Source organism: Dama dama, chromosome 5 (genome assembly GCF_033118175.1).
Source record: "Dama dama isolate Ldn47 chromosome 5, ASM3311817v1, whole genome shotgun sequence".
NCBI lineage: Eukaryota > Metazoa > Chordata > Mammalia > Artiodactyla > Cervidae > Dama > Dama dama.
In genome coordinates, this window is record NC_083685.1 from 14239971 (window position 1) to 14264837 (window position 24867).

Here is a 24867-nt window from a genome sequence, read left to right on the forward strand (position 1 = left end):
CTGGGTAAACAGACTATTAATGTTGTGTCCAACTGTGGCAACAGTAACATCAATACTTCTGTTAGCTAATATTAATAGCAGTTAACCATTTATTGAGCTCTTTTAACAAGAAAGTTACTGTGCTGAGGAAAACAGACCTTCACCCTTTTATAGATAAGGAATAGGAATTCAGGTGACTTAAATCGTCTGCCCATGTCATATATAATTGGCAATGCCAAGACCCAAAATATCTCTTGCCTCTGAAGATAGGCAAGAGATGAACTTTGAGAAATGGGTGCCACTGGAAAGACATAAAATTTCAGATATGTTAGCTTCTGTCTGACACCTTGGTGGGAAATGCTCTACAGTAAGCAGCAGTGAGGTGGGGTTTTTTTCCCTGTTTCTGTCTTTTTTAATACAGATGACACAGGCCAGACATATAGAGCATACTATATGCAAATACTGAAAAGTTACGGGAGAAATGAGTAAATGAAAGACAAAAATATTTGAAGTCAAATATACCTTAGAATTTAAAATCTAAGGAGTTCCCTGGTGGTCTAGTGCTTAGGATTTAGCACTTTCACTATTGTGGCCTGGATTCAATCCCTGGTAGGGAAAATGAGATCTCACAGACTGTGCAGCACAGCCCAATAAATCAAAGAAAAATTTAAGAAAATCTCTACACAGCATCATTATAGTATTATCTAAGCACTAATCAACAGCAACAAGGAATGAACTGATCTTACCCTATGTGAAGTTTACAATGGGACCTTAATTTCTATAATGAAATTATGTTTTATGCATCACTGCACTGACCCATCATACTGTACACACTAGCAACCACAAAGAAGACCCATTTATATGACTACTGCTAAGCTGTGAGAGCGTCTCAAAATAGTTAATGGAATTCCTTTTTAATTAAACAGTTTTGTATGCTAAAAAAATTAAGAGAGGAAACAAACTGTAAGAGCTTTGTTAAAATACAAACTGAAGGGAAAAAATGGTTCGGGAAGCACAAGTATCCTTCAAGTGATACATTCTTTGATGATGCATTTCAATAACCTCAGTTTTGGCTTTCATGCTAGAAACTCTAAACATACTCAACCTGGGAAACAAGTCAATCTTATCTAAACAGAAATGGAGAGACAATCTCAACAAAACAGAAACGAAGTCAATCTTATCTAAATAGAAATGGAGCTCTGGTGGTCTAGTGGTTAGGACTCCATGTTCCCAGTGCAGGGGGCCAGGGTGCAACCCAGATGCAGCAACTAAAGAGTTCTACATGCCTTAGCACAGTCGAATAAACAACTTAAAAAAAAAAAAAAAAAAAAAAAGACGTAACAGAAAATTGTTGAGAATAAGATAGCAAACTGTATTTCAACAAATTTAGGTTGTAAAAAGATAAGTGAGTTACAGCAAGTGGTCTAAGCTATGAGAAGAACAAAAGGGCAAGCATGTATTAGCGAACCCAGCTTCTGTTGACAATGAATAAAGACAGCTAAAAACAACCATGCAAAATGCTTCCCTGTCTCATGAGTAGGATAATTTTCATTCACAGAGCACAGTTAAAGTTTGACAAAAAGAGAACATTATTTTAAAGGACAAAAAACTACTACAAATTTTCAAAAGAACCTCAACTCATCCATTCTAACAGTAGGAAGGGAGCCAAACAGCATAATTATTCATTATTTTCTCAAAGAAACACTGTTATCTCTGTTTCAAAATAAACTTATATTAGGACCCAAATCAAAATATGCAAAACTATACTTTATGGGGAAAAGGAATTAATAATTATTAAAAACAGATCAAGTATTAGGTGGAAGGCATCACATACATCAACTAACAAAAAGTCAACATGCACAGTATCCTCTATTTAATTTAAAGGGCATTAACTAAGACTGAAGAGAGGTCAGGGCAACTGTCCAAGTAACAGACCCTGAAACCAAACCAAGATCTAACCCAAAGTTCTTCAGAACTCCAGATTTATTACAGGACACACTGCATATGACAAATTACCTTTCTTAAAAGGAAGTTACTTCAAACTGACCTAGACTATATTTTCTAAGCAGTTATATTATAGCACTATTACCCTAGATAATAGCTAGGATAAAAAACAAAGGTACTAAAATGCCCTTTCAGTTTTGATCACCTAAAAGAACTATATATAAACTCAGGGAAAGAAATACAAAGTTTTTCCCACAGAAATTCTTAAATAGCCCATTCTTTCTCTTCTCTCTCTCCCCTTAAAACACCATCCAGAGCCTGGGACATACTGTTACACCTAGAAGTAAGAGTGTGCTCAAACAATGATGCTGCTACTGCAGCTAAGTCACTTCAGTCGTGTCCAACTCTGTGCGACCCCATAGACAGCAGCCCACCAGGCTCCCCAGTCCCTGGGATTCTCCAGACAAGAACACTGGAGTGTGTTGCCATTTCCTTCTCCAGCGCATGAAAGTGAAAAGTGAAACTGAAGTTGCTCAGTCGTGTCCGACTCTTAGCGACCTCATGGACTGAAGCCTACCAGGCTCCTCCGTCCATGGGATTTTCCAGGCAAGAGTACTGGAGTGGGGTGCCATTGCCTTCTCCGTCAAACAATGATGAGGACAGGTCAAAAAACCACAGAAGCCATCATGAAGGGACTTCCCCCAGTCAAATCCAGAAGAACTTACACATCAAATTAAATGATAGTAATATACTATCATTCATTGAATAACCAGGAACCCCGTTTTTCCAAAATTATAAAGATAAAAAGATTAAGAGAGACAGATATATGCATAAATCTATGGAAGAAACTGAAATCTTTTCCTTACAAAAGAATGCCAACTAAATAAAAATAGAAGGAATGGTACATTTGAAAATTAACATCACAGTCACACAGTAATAAATGATATACAAGAACCACCAATAGAAGCTTAAACAAGTGATTTAGATTTTGATAACAAACAGGATAATTACACAATTATATTTGATCATACAAAATGCTGGGATGGATGACTCACAAGCTGGAATCAAGACCACCGGGATATATATCAACTTCAGATGTGCACATGATACCATTTTAACGGCAGAAAGTTAAGAGAAACTAAAGAGCCTCTTGATGGAAGGTGAAACAGGAGAGTGAAAAAGGTGGCTTAAAACTCAAGATTAAAAAACAAAGATCATGGAATCTGGTCTCATCACTTCATAGCAAACAGACGGGGAAAAAGAGGAAACAGGGTCAGATTTCATTTTCTTGGGCTCAGAGATCACTGCAGACAATGACTGCAGCCACGAAATTAAAAGACGCTTGCTCCTTGGAAGAACAGCTAAGACAAATCTAGACAGTGTATTAAAAAAGCAGACTTCACTTTGCTGACAAAGATCTGTACAGTCCAAGCTGTGGTTTTTCCAGTAGTCATGTATGGATGTGAAAGTTGGACCATAAAGAAGGCTGAGTACCAAAGAATTGATGTTTTCAAACTGTGGTGCTAATGAAGGCTCTTGAGAGTCCCTTGGACTGCAAGGAGATCCAACCAGTCAAACCTAAAGGAAATCAACCCTGAATATTCACTGGAAGGAATGGTGCTGAAGCTGAAACTCCAATATTTTGGCCACCTGATATGAAGAACCAACTCACTGGAAAAGAACGTGAGAGTGGGAAAGATTGAGGGCAATGGGAGAAGGGGGCGACAGAGGATGAGATTGTTGGATAGCATCACTGACTTAATGGACATGAGAGTCTGAGCAAACTCAAAGAGACAGTGAAGGACAGGGAATCCTGGCATGCTTTCAGGGGGTCGCAAATAGTGGGACACAACTTAGCAAATGAACAACAACAACATTGGATCTGGCCACAGATTACTTTTTAATTTCAAAGAGAAATAAAGATCATAGTTAACAAGTCCTTTTCTGTGGTGTCACTACTGAAAAAGCATACAGTAAATCTAACCATGAGGAAAATATCTCAAATTTATATAAAACATATGGCCTGAATCCATCCAAATGTCAATGATGACCCCAAGGAAAAAAAAAGGAAAAGTTAAAGAACTCTTCCAGATTTTAAAATGACATCAGAACTAAATATAATGCATGATTAAGGGCTAATCTTGGGGTGGGGGGGGGGGGAGGAGAGAGGCTAAGCTAAAAAGGACATAACTGGGACAGATGATAACAGCTAAGCTGAACTACAAATTAGATAATGGTATTTTATCAATGTTATATTTCCTATGGGCTTACATGAGAGGATGTCCTTGTCTTCTGTAACTACTTCAGAGTTATAAAAAATGAGTCTCAACTGTGTAAATGACGTTTACTCAGGGAATAAATCTGAATGCACTCATGTGCACACACAACACATACTGAGTTCAAAGCACACGAAATATAAAGCAAATTGGGCAAAAGAGAAACTGTAAGTGAATCTATGTAAAAGGATATGTGGAGTTCTTTGGGCTATTTCTAAAAATTCTGTAAGTTTGAAATTATATCAATATAAAAAAAAAAAACCAAGAAGTTTATATAAATTTTCATAAAGTTGTATGTGAAAGTGTTTTGAGAGCCACAGGAAACCTTCTGAGTATCTAGCATTATACTAGGGTGTCAAAATCACCATGCTGCCGTTCCTTCTCTTACCTTTCTAACAGATTGTGGATCGCTTTGAAGAGCAGCGTCCGACATTCATAGGAAAGGCCATTTTCCCAGAGTCCTTCTTCCACAACTGAAAACAAAACAAAACAAAGCAAAACAAAAAAATGAACCAGTAAGCAGGGCATCCAAATAAAAATAAAAGAAACTTTAAAAATATTTTTCTAAAGCAAAGTTAATGAGTTAATTTAAGTAGATGAACTTACACTGAAACAGAAAATAAGTTCAATCCTTGTCCAAAGTCATAAAATACTTATGTACAGAGTGAATAATGTCTCAATTTTACAGTTACTGAAACACAGGCATGGCACATCCCCCTCACACAAAGGTCTTACCAACCCGCCTCTGCAAAGTCTGAAACCATCCAAAAATCTCAAATTACTCTTTCTACCTAATAGTGTCACAAAGATTAAGTTTATTAAGGTTCTACTTAAAGTAACAAAATGGCACAGATTAATACAAAGGTAATCATGTGTATTTTCAGAGAGAAAACAACAACAACCAAAAAATCCAAAAAAAGGGACATTACACAAATTTCTCTAAATGTTCTGAAAGCAGTTATCTGAATAGGATTTTTAAAACATGGTTTTAGGGAGAATGCCAGAAAATTAAGTCTTAATATAACACCAAATTCATTTCCTGAACTCATAATTTCATTAATGTTTAACATTTGGCAAAGTTTTAATATTTGTTTAATATTTGCCTTTGAAATATGCTACAGCATCACTTAAGAGCCACTAGGAACTTCGACACCAGAGAATCCAACAAACCAACAGTATGCCTCATGCATTCCTAACATTCTTTTCATATGTAAAAACTATAAAATGCCTGAGAGAAGATAGCTAATTTTCTTCTAAATTATATTAGTTCATTTCAACACAGTAAAATACTGAAAGGATGCAGACAACATTTGCAGATGAAAATTTTTCTCTCCCTTTTTAACATGTCGTCTTGACAAAAGTACTCACCGGAGAAAATTGTAACAGAGAATTAAAACACATGTTAAATCCATAATGCACTTTTAATGCATTTACCGCACCAACTAACTTTCAAATTGCATCTCCTTAGTCTCCAATTAAAGAGAATTTGAAAAAGTATACTTACATTTAGGGGTTTTCTCTACAGGACTTTTTTTTTTTTTGCAGAAGGATTCACATTTATTGGTTCAAATACAGTACCTAACATTCACTAAACATGCATTTCACACTAACTGGTCACATTTCCACAGGTAGTCAATTCACAGAAAAGGGCCCATTCCATGCCAGATGGCAAGGTGGGAGGTAGCAGAGGGCCTGGGTAGCAGAGCCCACCAACCGTCACTTGGTCATGCAGGACTGATGGAGCCAGGTTGGCAGGCAGCCCTTGGCCGGCCCTTTGGGGACAAGGGCTCAGAGACATCGTGTTTACTCGACTCCTGTACAGGACTGCGGGTAGAGGTGGGCCTCGGGTAGGGAGCCCAGGGGGCGGCTCATGGATGGGCGGCTCATGGATGCACGTGCCCTCGGAGCTCCTGAAGGTGGTGTCATGGGAGGTGGTGCTCCCTCTGCCTTGCATCATAGGAAGGAAAAGGAGGCCTCCTCAAGGGGGTGGCTGGTCCCTGGCTGGGCAGGTGGGAAGGACTCCACAGACATGGGCCCAGACATTACAATGTAGCCACAAGCCCCTATCACAGGCCTGGGATGGCAACACAGACAAAAACACCCAACACCCCAGGGCAGGCGGGGTTTCTTTCTCCACATAAACATGTAAACAGAGCAGGAGCTACAGTATTCTTTTCCCACAAAATTCCTCAGAGAGGAATAGACCAGGATGTCACTCAAGAGGTAGTTTTTTTTTTTTTTTTTTTTTTCTTTTTCATGGAAATTTGAGTCAACATTATCATCTAAGACATTTCAGAGAAAGAAAACAATGGTCACCAAAGGGCAAAAATGATCCTTTGGCTGGCAGAGCTGGCTCCAGGATTTGGACTTTTTTTTTTGAATGATAAAACTGGATAAATATTTCTTTTCTTGGGATGTCAGATAATTTTTTTATCTTCCTGACTATGTGGCTAATCATGACCTACCAAATTTTTCCAAATTAACCTCTGTCAAGAGACATTTTATATTATTTTTAACTAGATAAATGGAAATAAAGTACAGCAAATAAACATTCCTGCTAGCAACTATCTCTGCTCAGGACAAAACATCCAAATGTTTTCTACAATCCTGTAAAGGCATCATGAGTCTCTACTTTCACACATTTATTTTTGGGGTTGAGCTTTTCTGAGTGAGAAAGCAAGCTAATATATTTCAGTGAAAGGAACATCCCATATTAATTTGCTCTTATTTCCTAACATAAGCTAAAAATTCCTACTTTAATAACAAGGCCCAGCTCTTCTGAATTACTCTTCAAATCAGTCACTGGTTTCAGCTTTTTCTATATATTAGTCTTTTGTGCCATAAGAGTGCTGGTGATGATGCATTATTTATGAAAAAAGTATCCCATTCGTCTTTCCAAGATTTTCTTCCAAGTTGGTGGCACCTATTCTGCACATTAAAAAAACAGGAACTTTTAGAATTAAAACCTTCACACATACTTTAGTGTAGAATAACAGGCCTCAAATAAACTCCAACACCAAATTATCAACAGTGTCATTTGCTTCAACCACACTGCTTTCCTTTTTCTCTTTTTGATTTTCTTGATATATTTTTGAAGCACACACCACTCCAAAGTACTTCAGTATATATAAAATTTGAATCTAAACAAGGTCTATCAAATTGCCTGTCAAGTTGTATCTCTTAAGACTCCTTAATCTCAACAACTCATCTCCTTTTTTCAAACATGGCATTTATTTATAAATTGAAGAAACCAGGTTAGTTGTTTTATAGACTACCTTGCATTCACATCTGATTGTTTCCTCATGATATTCTTTAATGTTGGCACTACTTTGATCTTAACAGAAGATGTCAAAGGAAAGCTCTCAGACAACAAACAGAGCTCTATTTCTTCCTCAAAAGATCCTCAAATACTTTGTTAACTGAAATGTGCAAGGGTTATAGCTGTCTGGTCATGCACTGTGGAATACTAAACAAGTTTTAGCATGCACAGGTAATGCCAACTACATCACTGTCTTATGACTCCATTATGATCTTATCCTGATTTCAAGAATTTTTAAAATAGGCCTTAGAAATTTTTCTTTGAAAAAAATCTTAAAAGAGCAATTACAACACACCTACACCTAACATCATACTGTTAAAACACTGAATATTTCTCCTAATATCAAAAACAAAGCAAGGATGTCTGCTCTGATCAGTCTTATTCCACTTTACAGAGGAGGTCTCAGCCAGTACAAGAAAGTAAGTACCAGGCATACTAATTGGAATAGAAGAAATGATCTTTATACAGATGACATGACTATCAGAAAATCCTAAGGGATCAACACAGAAAAGCTACTAGAACCAAAACCGAGTTTAAGTTAGTTAAGGTCAACGGACATGAAATAATCATATTTTTATACAATGTAACGAATAATTAGAAATTTTTAACAATGTGAGTACTATTTACAGTAGCACCAAAACCCATGAAATTCTTAGGTATAAATCTTACAATTGGGAGACTAACACTACCTAACTTCCAGGTTAACTATAAAGCTAGAATAAACAAGACAATACGGCACTATAGAGAGGACAGATATACAGATCAACAGAACAGAAAAGAAAGTCCAGATATAGACCCACAAATATATAGTCAACTGATTTTCAACACAGCTTGCAAAGGCAGTTCCGTGGAGAAAACAGTCTTTTCAACAGATGATGCTAGGATTAATGAATATCCCTATGGAAAAAAACTGAGCCTGTCCTCATGCCATATAGAAAACCTCAAAATGGATCATAAAACAAAATGCAAAACCTACAACTATAAAACTGTGAAAATATAGGAGAAACCTTTTATAAGTTTAGGTTAATCAAAGACTTCAAAGCTGACACCAAAGCATGATTCATAAATAAAAACTGTTAAACAGTGCTTCATAATAATAACTTAGCTCTTTAAAAAGCACAGAAAGTTATAGTAAGCTATAGAAAAGATAAGCCACAGATGGAGGGAAAACAACTACAAATCATATATCTGTCAAGGACATGTATTCAGAAAATGCTCTTCTTTAAAAAAAAATCTCAAAACAACACAAGTTTTAAAAAAAATTTTTAGAGAATGGACAAAAAATTTGGACACGTCACCAAAAAGATATATGAATGGCAAGTAAAAACATGAAAATATGCTCAAAACATCATTGCCATTAAGGAAATGCAAATTAAAATCACAGTAAGATATCACCCATTAGAATGGCTTGAAAGAATAACTGAAAATCCTAAGTGCTAGTGAGCATATAGGTAACTAGAACTGTCCTATACTGCTAATGGAAATGCAATATTAGTAAAGTCACTTTGGAAAAGCTGACTGGCAATTTTTCCGAAGTTAAACATGTGCTTTACATACATCTTAGCCATATCCCTCTTAAGTATATATTCAAGTGGAATAAGAAGTTAGGTTCACATGAAAAACTGCAGTAATTTTTTTTTTGCCCCCATATTTGACAAAAACTAGAAACTACCCAAATGTCTCTCAACTGGGGAATGGTCAAACAGTGGAAAATCCATACACCAAGATACCATTCAGAAATAAAATGAACTACTGATACATCTAAAACATGAATGAATGTCATTAAGTGTTAATCGCTCAGTCATGTCCGACTCTTTGTGACACCATGGACTATAGCCCACCAGGCTCTTCTGTCCATGGAATTCTTCAGGCAAGAATACTGGAGTGGGTTGCCATTTCCTACTCCAACTGATACACCTAAAACATGAATCAATGTCATTAGGTTAAATGGAGAAAGTCACACTTAAAAGGCCACATGCCATGTGATTTCATAGTATGACATTCTTGCAAAGGCAAACTTGAGGTAAGGTGAACTGGGAGTGGTGAGAGGAGGGCTCATAACATAAGGACAAAGAAAGTGGGGCAAGGAGGTTGGGTTGGGGGTGCTCCTGGAATATGCTTATATTGATTTCTAAAATACATTTTTAGTGTTGAAAATGAGAACACAGTGTGAATTAAAAGAACTACTCTAAATATGTATTCTAAACATAATTGTTTTTACTCAAAGGATTGTGTCTATTTGATTAACCTAAATTACTAAAAGCAAAAAACAGCTGTAAGCAAAAAGATACCACAGACCCAACCACAGGGGTCCTCCCAAACAACATAATACACTATAATTTATAGTATGTACTTGTTAATTACTATAAATAATACAAAGAGAGAGTCTCTTTCCTGGCTCAGTTCGTAAAGAATCTGCTTGCAATGTGGGAGACTCGGGTTCGATTCCTGGGCCGTGAAGATCCTCTAGAGAAGGAAATGGCAACCCACTCCAGTATTCTTGCCTGGAGAATTCCATGGACAGAGGAGCCTAGCCGGCTACAGTCCATGGGGAAGCAAGAGTCGGACACAACTTGGCAACTAAACCACCATCATACCAAGAGAAGAAAATAATTCAGGAAGATGCTTTTGCTTTTTAAATATTAAAAATTTGAAAAAGTATCTTTATTAATATTATTAATTAAATTATCATGTCTCCCTCATACAGTATAACAAAGTTTAGGAAACAGTGTAATAAAACAACAGGGAATAAAGTAGTAACATGAACTAAAACCGATTCCTCTACATTAAGCTCTTGTTTAAGAAAAGTACACTAAAGCTGAAACAATAATAGAAAATTATGAATTATCCTGTAAGTTAACCAGTAAATTTTTAAATATAAGTCAGTAGAGGTAATTAAAAAGGATACAGTGTTTGAACTTCATGTAAACATTTGAGTTTCATAAGTCATATGATTTATTACAGATTTCAAAGCAGTCAATAATTTACTGGAAGTCAACAACTGTGATCAAAGATTAACCACTGTAATAAAAACCATCAATATAAGCTATGGATTTAAGGATAATGCATTAATATGCTAACCCTTTTAATTTACTATTTATATATACCCAATAAACTTGTAGAAAAGAACATTAAGTCAGAACATACTTTATTTCTATCTATTTCACATACAGAATTTCCAGAAATACAAGAGTGATGTACATTTGATGTATATTTCAATCAATCTCTAAAATTCCAAAACAAGCAAAATCTAGAATGACATTTTTGGAGTCTAGTAATAGATATTTGGCCAATAATCACTGGCCCACAATTGTTGGCTATAAATCAGGAAAGCTCTCAAAAATCAAAGAGACTGTGAAAACCACTGTAAGGCAAAATTACTTTGAATATTTTTCAAATCTGCCAGTGAATGCTAAAAGTCTTTTCTTTTAAAACACTAATAGGAAAGCAAAATAACTTAAACAGTCAAGGTTAGTTTTCTATTCAGAAAACAGTCTTTCTCACTTAACGAGGCTTCATGTACCAAATCTGAACCAAGCACTACATCACTACATACAAATGTAGGGGAAGGGGTTCCTCTTTTCACAACACTTTGAGACAGAGTAAAAGGACACATAGCATTCACTTTTCTCACTCAATACCTGACTTCTTCCCATCACTGCAAACTGCATATTTCATGAACTCTGGTTGAGAACAAAGATGGTCAGCCACCCCTAACAGGAGATGAAACTGCTGATTGTCCTACATGTAGGACAAGGATCCATAAGCTAAATGCTAGATGCTCCTGAACCATAATTTTGACCCTAGATCTTGGGACACAAAAGGGAGTGGACAGAGAGAACTTTCTGTTAGCACTAAAAACAGAGGCTGCAAGATTAAGTTTCCTGAGGTACTGTAGCATCAAGGGCTTGGTGGTAATAACACAGTTTTCTCAGACCACATCTGCAGCACTGATCCTAAAAGAAAATACTCAGTATTCTCTTACCCAACTCCTCTTCTTAGTTTGCAGCTAAAAACAGTAACCAATATACTTTATTCTAATCTCCATTTGAGAAAACTAAGGCTTAAAAAATAAACTTCCTGATGGTCACACAATAAATTCAAAAATCTGGAGTTAAATGTATGTATACTCAACAGCTAATGCGATCAAATCATTTTGTATCTACTTTTGTAAACAATAAACTATACAACTTATTCCATTAATTAAACTCCTGAGGAGAAGCGTTTATTTTCATAACCGCACTGACTAGGACATTTCAGACAGTCATAAACCTGTTCTAAACTGACTTGCTATTATGTGTGTACACATCTTTCAAATTTCATTGGAATTAGTTTCAATCTAAAATCTCCTTATATCTAACAAAGAGGATTAGCAGCAAAGATGGGATTCAAACCCAAGTTTTGTGACTAATGCCCAATGCTCTTTCTACTATCACTCCATGCTTCTTTTGTTAAACTGCCCCACCCCAGCTTTTATTCTCATGCCTAGTAGAAAGGCAACCTTCAACACTTAAATTTCCCCTTGGATTCACAATTTGCACCTTAAATTAATGTTTTCTAAATAGCTGTAAAGTAACCTTTTCAAAGGTTAAACAAAACTGAAAGTGCTTCTGCAATCTATGTGTACAGGTCCATGATAAAGTCTAAGAAAATCACAGAACAGATTTTTAAAACTAATATATCTGACACATCCTCCGCCCAAGGTAAAATTTAAACCAATACTTCATTTACTTTATATTGTGATTTTCCAAAAAGTATTCTTGGGGGGGTGCTGGCAGACAGAGGAGTTAAAAAGTAGCTAGTCTATGTTAAGATGCTATAAATGACATGAGGTGCATTTACTACTTAATTCTCTATCTCCCTTCCAATTGGACTGAGAAGAAAAGCCAACTGCCAACAAGTTTTACAAGAAGGTAGGCAGATGCTAGACCCTTATCCTTAAGAAACCTACAATCTCCCCAGGGCACACTGTCTCCATCTTTTAAAAAAAAAAAAAAAGGCCTTTCTAATTCTTTTGATCTTTCAAGTTTCAACTTAAAATGCTTATTAACTCCTCAAGAATATAAATTAGCAAGAAGACTGTCTCTATAGAATACAGTTACTCTATATAATGGACAATTTTTTCTAAAACTTTGTTAACAGTCTCAGGAAATAAAAGCAACAAAAGAAGTTAAATGAATGCACCAAAAATGACTGGCAAAACTCAACCAAAATAAATTCCTAAATTAAAACATGTTCTTAATGTTTTGTGGTCGATTAAAGCCAGACTGAAACTGAAAAATAAAATTAAGTACAACCATAACTGCCTACTTACAATGAAAAACAATTTTGGCACTAAAGTTATCTAACTTAAATTGCAAAAGCTATAATCAGAATTTGTTTAAATGGCTGTTATTCAACTTTTTTTTTATATAGTAATCCTCATAATCAAATATTTAAACTGTAAAACTATTATATAAATCTTTTCTTTTAGTGAAGAGACAGTGTTTTAGAAGCGAAAATTTAAATAGCAGTAACTACTGCTTAGCTCACAAATAATTTTTTAAAATCATCACAAATTGTATTACAAATTCTTTCAACTTTGCTAAACATGGTTCCTTGCAGAATTAATAAGCTTCTTTGAAAGAAAAATCATATGAAAGGTTCAGGGGGATAAAAAAGTCAATATGGCAAAATATCAAAGCAGCATATACTTCAATGATTTTGTGTTTCCCAGCAGAGATCATGGAAAGATATCTCTTCCAATTCGACAAATGAAACTGACATACTTTACTTGAAGGGGAAAAAAAGGGAGGAGGGAGGATGGAATAGGGTAAGGGAGGAGCATAAAAATTGTGAAACCTTCAAGAAATTCAAGCTCATGCTTTTAGAATTCAGGTCACCCTGCCTTACACAGTTTAAAAGTCGAATTACTTTCAAAGAATACATATTTCCTCTGAGCTGTGATACATATTTCCTTTTAATGTATCATATTGCAGCAACAGCTGAAATGAACGTCTAGACATCAAAAACACTTCTTACTCCCACCTACTGCTTTTTTACCTCAGGCATCAAAACTAATGAAACCTATTATCCAGAACATTGAGTTCAGTAACCACATTGGCCACTGCAAATACTGGAGGGGGGAGGGGCACTTTCCAGCGATGGCACTTCTGATTCAGCCATTAAAATTACTGAAAATCAAATTGTGCACCAAACTCCAGAAATACAAACAGATTAAAGCAAAGCACATGAAATGAGAAGATTATTTCCCAGTTAGATTTCAGAGGCAAAATGATAAAGAAAATGCAGCTCTGAATCCAGGATTTATAATTTTCCCACCACCTTTGTGGTCAAACCTTTATCCACAATATATATTTAGCCCACTATGTTTTTTTTGTTTTTTTTTTTTTTTGTTTTTAAATTAAATCTACTACCTAGGAATTATACTTAGCAAACATAATAACATTTATCAACTTATCATTTATCCATTTAATTTTAAGGGTTGCAATAAATATTTTCAAGATAAATATATGGAGATTTTAGAAGTATCTGCTGTTTCTTTTTCTAAACTGGGGTATACTGATTTACAATGTCTTCTTAATACCGACTTATAAAAGAACTGAGTAACAAAGTAGCATAATGCTACATTAATTCTGAAATATAGCACAATACCCATAAAAAAATCCAATTACATACAACACTATTGATTGATCACAGTTATGCTGCCATCGATTGCCTTGTAAAATCTATATTTGAAGTCATTAATACCTAAATGGACTGACTTATTACTTGATATCAAGTTCAACCCACCTAGAGCTCTGATTTCCCTGAACTGCTCATGGATGTAGAATACTTGCTATCACTTGACAAATCTATGTTGAAACGATTTTAACTTTCCCAATGTCAATTAATCAATCAAATAAGAATTTGAGATATAAGGTATATATCAAAATGCTCCATTTGTTTCCTATTTGCCACTTTACATGATGACAAACACTGACAATATTCATCAGACAGAAGCACAGCTATAATTCAAAATTTTAACAGTATAATGTCTAACTAAGGAATCTCTAACAGCATGATTTCTCTGCCAGTTGCAGGGTAACCAGAATTTTAATGACGGTTTCTACACACCACTGAAGCAGTTGAGACATGACCTAAGTTAGCATTTCAATGGATCACAGGACTCCATGTAAAGCCACTAAACTTTAAATTGAAGGAGACCATAAAACTAAATTTCTAGATAAATTAAACAAGACCTTCAAAAGGCAACTGTTACAGAAAACAGTCAGGCTGCCGTGCTACTTTAATAGCTACACAGTGAAAAAAAATCTTGCACAATAGCTGTTACTGACTTCGAAGAACTAAACTTGCCCCCATTTTTTACTCCTTTCAAAGATTTTTAAGTAATTATTACATTTTTATCCCTTCAAGCTATTAATATGCTCTTAATTTTGTTTTAAAATACACATAAACAAACAAAGGCCTAAAGGCACAGCCACTGAAATTAACAATTATTTTTGGTGCTAGAATAATTATTATTTTCTTCTTTACCTCTTTGTGTATGTTAGCGATTTTCTTTAATGAATGTGTTACTTTTAAAAAGATACATCATATCTGAAATAGTTTTTTTAAATGTCTACTGTTGTTTATTACAGAGCTGTGTGTGTGTGTGTGTGTGTGTGTGTGTGTGTGTGTATTTAAGCTATGTGCTCATAAATTACAAGAAAGGTAACATTCTCAGGACAGAAATCACCACAAGATAAATTAAATTTTGAAAAAGGAAAAGCAGACATATGATTCAGTTAGAATATTTACATTTAAATCCATCAGTACTGCAAAACAAACACTTTATAAACTTTCTCTAAGACAATGACTTTAATCAAGATGACTCAAATATTGATTTCAACACTGGCAAAACCGAGCAGTAAAAATTAAAAATAATCCCTCCACTCTTCAGAAACAACCTGATTTGAAACACAAATACACACACACCCACCAGACTGCACGCGCGTGCGCACACACACCCCCACACCCACCCACCCACCAGACTGCTACTAAAATTTTAACAGAGCAAGTCTCCAAATTGCCTTTTACACTAAAGCTCAAACAGTTGTCTGTCACTGCTATTACAGTGAGTAATCCTTGCAGCTGTAAGTGTTTGAAAGGCAGCTGTCTCGTTGGCGTTCTCTCCCCACCCCCACTCATCCAGCATTTCTGTTCTTACTACAATAATCTTAAAGAGCATTTTACAGGAGGCTTAGCCCTGGCTGAGGGCACTCTACGGCGTGACCGAGAGAACATGGAAACACGATTCATTAGACACGCCTGGAGTGATAACAATGGTGCTGCTTCTTGCTGCCTTTCATTTCGTACATCAGGCTGAGACTAATGCATTCTCGTTACACAACAAGCACATTTATAGACAGGAAAAAACTGTAATCACCTTTGATTAAGAGACAGCATATTTTTCCTATATGAGCTGCCAGCCACACTGACAGAGTAATTATTTTTTAACTGACAGGTTAAAATAGCAAATGTAGCAAAAATAACATCTGCCCCAAAGAGACAGAGAGATAACTACTATAAAGACTTCGTACACAAAGGTTTCTTAGACCAGGCTCAGTGCCATATCCTTGAGAACTGATGGGTACCTGGGCTTATATTTAAGCTACACAGTCTATGAGAAATAGAACAGGCTCTTTAAGCAATCTCATTCTATACACCCAATTCTTTACAGGTAAAAATTACAGAATTTCATTGGTCACTTTATCTGTAATTATTACTGACCTCCTTTCTACTTCTTTCACCACAGTACTACAAAATTCAACGGTACTATTAATCTTCTTCTCATTTTCCATTATACAAAATAATTTATCCTTTTACATAAAATGCTAGCCCAAAACAGAAAATCTGCTTTCCACCCAAACTGTAACAGCAAAAAAAGTGTAATTTTGATTAAAAACAGGGATATAGAATAATTTTCCATCACCCAGCTTCCTCAGTCACTGCACCCAATAAAGGTTTGAATTTTTTACACATATAAAAGAATATAAAAGACCTAATCTAAACTGAAAAAAGTCATAAACCACATTATATTGACAATATGTAAAGTCAATTTTCTTACAGAATTTCTTACTTCTTCACATACCCATACACTTGCAGTCTTTTGTGGGTTCATGCATATGTTGCTCACTTATTACTTATGGGCAGCTTGGTAGTTTACATATGTATTTATTAGCCAGAAATTAAAAGATTATACATTAAACAAAAACATTGGAAAGTATTTTTTCAAGGTTAGCAGACTGCATAATTAAGCATTTTTTAAAAGATCTTTAGTCTCTCTTTTAAGCTTTGTATAATACGCCTATATTTTACACCAAGAATGTGCTACCAAACTACCAAAACAATTTGTAGATGTGAACATTTGCTAAAACATTAAAGAACCAAAAGTGAGCAAATAACTGAAAAGGTCTGGTTCACGAAACTTTTGAGTTCTAAAAACAGCTTAAAAAAAAGAAAAAAACCCAAAACGGTTGTGTAGGGCAAATGAGTTTTTGTAAAGCAGTAAAATGTTTAGTTGCTGGATTATAGGTTTGCTGACCTGTGCCTCTACCACACCAAGCTAGAAAGTAGGAAATACGCTGTTCATCTTTGATGTGTCTGTAAGAGGACCACTCAACTCCAACATGCATTTAAACACAGTGTGCTCTGAAGAGAAGTCTGGTGTGCATCACAGTATATCAGAATTACATAAGTTTAAAAATTTTATCCTCTGGAATAAAAGAACATCTACTACAGAAGGTAACAATCATACAATTTTTACTCTACAGGTGCCCAAGTCTTGTCTCTCTTAATTTGGTCTTTTTTTTTAACTGTAAAAAAGAATGACTCCCCCTAAACTAATCTAATTACTTCCATAAGCTTTCTGTTAGGAAAATACAAAATTAACCAGCAATATCCAATACATCACCACAAAAAAATTATTTTTAAAAATGCAGTATAAATGAATTCTTACTTTAATAAATAACCTGATGGTTTACATATAAATTTCCATTACATTACTGGCTCTTAGAAGGATCTCAAATAATTATTTTTCACTTTTAAAAGCAGGATCGTGTAAGTCTGCCCTGAAGTCTTCAAAGTTAGTTTATGCTTTAAAAAAAATTTTTTAAACAACCTACCAGAAAGTATTAAAAGCGTCCCAAAACTTTAAATTGAAACATACACAGAAAGATGTTGCCTTTTCCCAAAACTTTTAACAAACTTTTAAACAGTTTCCAACTCATAAGCAAAAAATTTACAGATGACCTAAGCATTCCAACAGAGCCAACATTCTACTTCATGTAGGTGTTTCAGCACTACAGGATTCCTTTGCAGTAACAAGATTCAATTACAAAAACTTTCAAGCGCTTTGGGAAATGAAGATCAGTTATTTACCCAGTGGTGTGAGTGAGTTCAATCCTATTTTCTTTCTAAACTTGGCCAGAATGGCATTTTGATTGGAGGGTGGGGCAACCCAGTAATTTTGGATCTGGCACAATCTGGAGCTGGGAAGGGCTGAGTAGGTTCAATAACACACGAGGCAGTGGTTTAGTCCCTGTGATCCTGGGAGCACGCTGTCCCATGAAGAGTCCCGGCGAGTCTCTAGTCTTTTCCATCTCCACATTAAAAGTAGTATGGTTACAGTTTTATACAGATATAAACAATGGAGTTCTGCTACCGAGGATTCATTTGAAAGCATAAATAAGTACGAAGAGTTTGCAAAGAGGACAGAACTTGCAAACCACTGGAAAAGGAAAAGTAGTAAACAGGACCAGAAACCCACAAAGGCTACTAGCACTACACTCCCTGGCACCACCGCTTTTTTCACACTTATCTGCACCCTCTTTGAGTCTTTCCAGCCCTCCAACTCCATGATTCTAAGGATGAGTGCTAGCATATGAGAAAGCCTGCCAAGACAAAGTGTGAGGGCTTCAAACAGAGTCAAGTCCTACCCAATATCACAAAACCCAGTACACAACTCAACACTAAAGTTAAGCATTCCTGGTTAATAGGCTATACAGGCTAGCCTTAGAATTTATCCACCAATTAGGCTTTTCACAGGGGGAAAAACATACGTTTCTTCCAAGTTATTAACTTATAGATGGCCTTCCTGAAAACACAGTATTAATATTTACTTCGTCAATTGGTGTTTGTCCATGATGAATCTCCTTTCCAGTTTTAAAGTACAATTAAAAGTTACCATAATGAGCATTTATCACTGAGGAGAAAAGGAGAGAGTTTTGATAATGAAAAACAAACTCAAAAAGCCTCTGGAGTGCTGGTAAAATTTCTCAGGAGCTATATATTAGATGTCTTTGTAGAATAATTCCTTTACTTTGAATGTAATTCTCTATCATAGCTCACAATTTTAAAGCATGCATTCAACTATGCTCCTAAAACATAAAATATATATATGAAATAACACAAGATTAAAATTCAACTGCATATATACTATAATCACAACTTTTAAGAATGCATGTTCAAATATCTTAAAACAAAATTAAAAAACAGTAATTGCTATAAATTTTAAATTTAAGTACACGCTTGCAGGCATGCTCAGTTGTGTCCAACTCTTTGTGACCCCAACCAGGCTCCTCTGTTCATGGTTTGTCCCAGGCAAGAAACAGTACTGGAGCCGGTTGCCATTTCCTACTCCAGGGGATCTTCCCAGGCCAGGGATCCAACCCAAGTCTCCTGTGTCTCCTACGCTGGGGAGTGGATTCTTTACCACTGCGCCACCTGGGAAGCCCAAGTACATGGATACACTCCTTAAAATAACAGTAAATATCTTAACTAAAATATACATATATTCAAAGGCAATATTATTCCTAAAGGGCTTAGCAAATCAAATATTTATCAGATAATAAAGAAAATAGCCTAAAGATAAAATGCAATAAACGTGAAACATATTATCTGGACAAAACATAAACTAACACTTTGTTGGGCTCCCCAGGTGGCGCTAGTGGTAAAGACCCCGCCTGTCAACGCAGGAGACCTAAGAGACTGGGGTTCCATCCCTGGGTGGCGAAGATCCCCTGGAGGCGGGGCATGGCATATACTCTGTAAAGTATATATATTGTTGTTACATTTCCTTTACAATGCAGCTTCATCAAGAAGCAAAAACTTCTAAACCGCTCTCAATGTTTTCACTCTTGGCATTCTAAGCCCATTTTTCATGACAAAGTCAAGGTGATCTTTCCAAAACTTAAATCACACCATTGTATTCTTCTGTTTCAAACTCTCCTCCAATGCCTTCACATGACATTAATAATCTATTTAAGCTCATTACCAGAGACTACAAAGTTCCATCTGATCTCATCTCTAACTATCTCTTTCATCTCCCAGGAGCTTACCAGTTTCAATAGCACTGACCTTCTGTTTCTACAAGTGAGCTTGGAGGTTTTTGCCCTTACTTTCCCCTGGGACTGCACGTCTGGCTGGATTCAGATCTCAAATCTCAACCCAAAATGTCATTTCCTCCCAGAAGCTTTTTGCTAAATAACTCCCTTACCTAAAGTATCCCTATCCTTGCCTAGTCACTCACTTTCTTATCATTTGCATTGTAACACAGGATCATATGAAATTATTCATTCATTTACTGTCTTTTATCCACACAGAACAATGCCACTTCCAAAATGCACAAGGGGAATGTCAATACTTGTGTACTTACGATATCATACACTGTGACCTCAAAAAAACCAAAACATTCAGAACTTCTCTGGTGGCGCAGTGGATAAGAATCCGCCTGCTGATGCAGGAACACAGGTTCAATCCCTGGTCCGGGAAGATCCCACATGCTGCAGACTAATGAAGTCCATGGGCCACAACTATTGAGACTGTGCCCTACAGCCCACAAGCCCCAACTGCTAAGCCTGCACACCCCAACTACTGAAGCTCAAGCACCGAGAACGTATGCTCTGCAACGAGAAGCCACCACAATGAGAAGCCCTCACACTTCAACGAAGAGTAGCCCCTGCTCGCTCCAAGTAGAGAAAGCCCACACTAAGCAACAAAGACCCAGCGCAGCCTAAAATAAACAAATAAATAAAATTATTTAAAAAATAAAAACATTCAAAGTGGAACAAAAGGCAACCCATCACCCAAAGACAATTTAATGTCCCTCAGCTTTTCAGACAAGGGAATTATGTACAGTATGGTAGCATGGTATAGCATGAGTCTAAGGTTTTTAACACTATGCACAACAGACACTTCCATAGAACACTTATCTTTATTTCTACTGATGATTTAAGGCAAGTGGTACACAGTCTCAGAGTTGTGATTTTATACAGTTTCCATGGAAACCAAATAGGGTCATAATTAAAGCACAAAAACATTTCTAAAGAAACAAGTATAAATGAAAGATGTGATGCAAATAAGATCTTATGTGAACCCACGATCATTAACAAGATTAGAATGACTAACGAGAAGGATTCTTGAGGGGAAAAATCAATTGAATTAAGTTAAATTAAAATGCTTTAAAATAATGGCAATCAGTTCAGTTCAGTTCAGTCACTCAGTCATGTCCAACTCTTTGCGACCCCATGAATCACAGCACGCCAGGCCTCCCTGTCCATCACCAACTCCCGGAGTTTACTCAAACCCATGTCCATCGAGTCGGTGATGCAATAAACTATCACAATTTAAAGCAGTTCATGTAAGGACGTGAGCCTATATGTTTTTTTGTGTTAAAATCAGATAACTCTTAAGTTACAAAACTTCTATCCCAATACGGAACATTTAGAAACAAAATTAACTCATCATCTCTCCTCAGCATAACTGATGCTAGTAATCAACTATAGATAGTTGCTACTAGTATTATTATTAAGGACTCTTCATTACTATAAATTTATAATGTCCTCTAATTTCTATCAGTCATATTCAACAAATTTAGAAAATAAAGTTACACAATTACTTAGCAACCTTAAATTCACATTACTTATTGACATAACTATATATAAATGTGTTACTTGTTCCAGCTTAAGGTATGAGCCAAAAGTCTCCCTATAGTTATCTGAAGCCACATCTGTAAAGGCCACAGGAACATTTTTTTTTTTTTGAGGGGGCGGGGGAGGTGGTAAGGAATACAAAAATATTTTTTTTTTTGGTAGAAAAACACTGTAGAATCATTGCTATGTAAGTTTTGGCAATGTTATATGGTTTTCTGAAGTTACCTTCAGTAGCATTATTCTCAGCTTACCTCTGGCTTATTCATGGACACCAAATTTTGTGATTCTCAAACAAAAATTTAACTAAATTTTAAGTATAACTTAATCACTTTACCAATAGTAAATTCTCAATTTGAAAGATGATATTTAAAAGATTTCTTTTATCTATTTGAAGATAACGCAAATATTACACTTTGAGCTAGTTATTAAAAATCCCATTTTCAAAAGAGATGTTTACAAATGAAGGTACATAGAGAAGAAACTGAAACACAATGGCTCTTTTAAGTTGACTAGACAATTATTCACTGTTCACATTCATTTTGTATCTTTCAGTCTGGAAAACCTAAGGCTCCTTTTAACTTTCAATTAGTCATATGCTGTCCTGTTTAATTTTTTCTCTGACCATTTTGCCCTTTTGAAGGTGAACTCAAATTAAGTCAAAAACATATAATACACAGACAGTAATTTGGAAGTGGATTTCTGCCTCCCCAAACCAGACATTATGCCTTGCCAAGGGAAAAACTGTATAAATAAGACTATTCACAAGATAGGAAGCATAAGCACATGCCCATTTACCTTCAGGGTAGTCACTGAAACTTCAAAGCACCATGAAAGGCAGCATCAATGCTTTTGTCTAAAAGATCTCAGAAAATGTAAGTGATCTTGGTTTCACAAATATCTAAGACTTTCCAGGAAACAAATAGGTTTCTTAAATTCACAAGAAACCACCTAAACATCTCTTATTAGCAATGAAAATCACAACCTCTTTCCTTGAAGGTGATCATACTTATATAAGTTTAAGAAAAAAAATTTTTTTGGCCACAATGGAATAACATAAAAATGTTTTACACTTGCTTTACTTTAGTTCAGGTTAAAAACAACTATTTTAAAAATAAAACTCCAGATTGTGCAGTTTCAATTTTCCACTGCTCATTTTCTATGACAATCTGACCAAGAATTTCCCTGGTGAGGAAAGAAGATGATATTCTAAAACCTTATTTTCAGAAAAATATCTGATTACATATCCAGTTTTTTCTGAAAACACTAATGAAAAGGTAATGATATAATAAACTTAAAGTTGGTTTTAGAAATGAGCAAGTGAAGCTCATCTAAAGGCCAGAAAGGACTTTCTGGAAAGAATGATAAGCATCTTGGAATCTCACTACTCACACACTGAGCTCCAATCTGCAGCCATTTCCCTCTGAGCCAATGCACTTGATGGGTGTGATAACAGATGGATCACTGTATCTGCCAACTTCCTGTGATGTACTGTATGGGGACTGATAATTTAGTGACTACAGAAGTCCTACAACAGACAATGCAAGCAATCCTGGCATTCGGTAAGTAGCTGCATGCAGTCCTTTGACAGTCTGTAGGTGTTGAATATATGTGGATCATTGTACAATGTAAGCTCTCTGCAAGTATCTATGCCATTTTGAAAAAAGGAAGAAATTAAACACTGGGCAAGCTAAGAACTAAATAGAACAAACAGGAAAGAACAAATATACTTAAAGTAACACTTTTTACTTAAGAAATATGAAAACCATATATTGCTCAAAAAGTTATTAGAGCCTCATGACCAGGTTAACTAGAAATGTATGTATACACATGAAAAGCATCCACTGTGGGCCTAATTTTCAGGTTTCACAAGCAGGGTGATACTGTGTGAAATAACTCCTCGCTGTAGGGGGCTGTCTTGTGCATTATTCCTGGTTAATGGATGGTTAGCACCATCCCTGGCCTCTACCCAGTAGATGGCAACAGCACCCTACCCCCCAGTGGTGACAACCAAAAATGTATCTAAACACCACTAAATGTCCCCTGGGGGACAACACCACCACCTCATTGAGAAGACAGTCTATAACTGCACTCTCTCAATTCTAATGTTTATGTTGGAGTGCAGGGAGAGAATATAAGGAAAGCAGAGTGTTTATTCATGGAAAGCATACACAAAATACTCAAACATAATCTATATAGTGTGGATCAGCTAAGCACATTATTACTATGAAGAGGAAAGGCCATCTAGAGATTTGGTGGCTAAATTGTTCACCAGGTTACGAAGGGAAATGAAAAGGCAATTTCCATTAACAAGCATGAGCAGTGTATTCTCTCTGCAAAACAGGAAGAAAATCATAGCTCCGCTACAACGCTATATACAATTGATACTGACAGTACTTTTGTCACAAATCCTCCTCAAATAAATTCTTCATTAAATCAGGCACCAATTTACAGAATGGTCAACTTTAACAGATGCTCAGAGATGAAACTCTCTAGGTTCCACGTTCTGGTTAAAAAAGTCCTATCTGTGCATACACATATAAATGTGTGTGCATGTATATAGTCAAAATCCAAGTGTAGACTCATTTGAAAAACATGGGTACTGAATTCAGTATGACCATCTTATTTTACTTGCACATCGCTGGAACCTGCCAAATATACTCAAGTTATTTGGGAGAGGATTAGTTTGTCATTTTTGCAGCACCTCTAATGTGATGCTCTTCTCTAAGTCTAAAGCACAAAATCTCTTTTAAAATATTGTTTTAGGATACCACACAATATAAGCACTTGGAGTAAAGTCCTATAATCAAATTAAGGATGCTATTTGCACAAGGAAATGCAGTTTTCTTCTCCTCATTTTCTGTCTGCCTGCTCTTTCTGCAATTTCACTATTGAGTAAAAAAGGAGGACTAAAAGCAGGGGTGGGGTAGAGGGATGATGAGAGGAACAGACTAACCAGGGGAAATGAACTCAACATTACTTACTACACAGTTGTAATTCTTTGATTAGGAACGAATTTTTGAAACTAGAGATTTTTGAAAATGATGAGTAAACTGGATTCACTAATGATAATACTGTCACAAAAAGAAAACTCGTTGGTAATTTGAAAGGAGGACATGAGTGAAGGGGCAACTTTTCCCTCAACTAGTAGAGGCCATTAACAATATTGAACAAAACCAGAATTGATTTCTGGCAGGTCACTACACAAGCAGTCTTTATTTCCAAATTCTTGAAGGGCATCCATAAAACACAGCACTTCACCCTGGAGCACTCACTGCGCCAGTCAGCGCTGCCTTCAAGTCCGACTCTCAGCTTCCCTCTACAAACGCAAAGGCTCAATCTAAGAGCAGAAACAGGAGCGCCTAACAATGTGGGAAAT

General features: G+C 36.0%; 1 protein-coding gene across 3 annotated transcripts in view; it reads right to left on the reverse strand.

The window, feature by feature from the left end:
* MED13L (mediator complex subunit 13L) overlaps positions 1–24867 on the reverse strand; it is a 289944-nt gene that overhangs the window by 141136 nt on the left and 123941 nt on the right. For all 3 annotated transcript variants that reach the window (XM_061141858.1, XM_061141857.1, XM_061141856.1), the window contains exon 3: positions 4588–4672. In XM_061141858.1, the coding sequence (XP_060997841.1) occupies positions 4588–4672 (85 nt within the window). The remainder of the gene's footprint in view (positions 1–4587; positions 4673–24867) is intronic.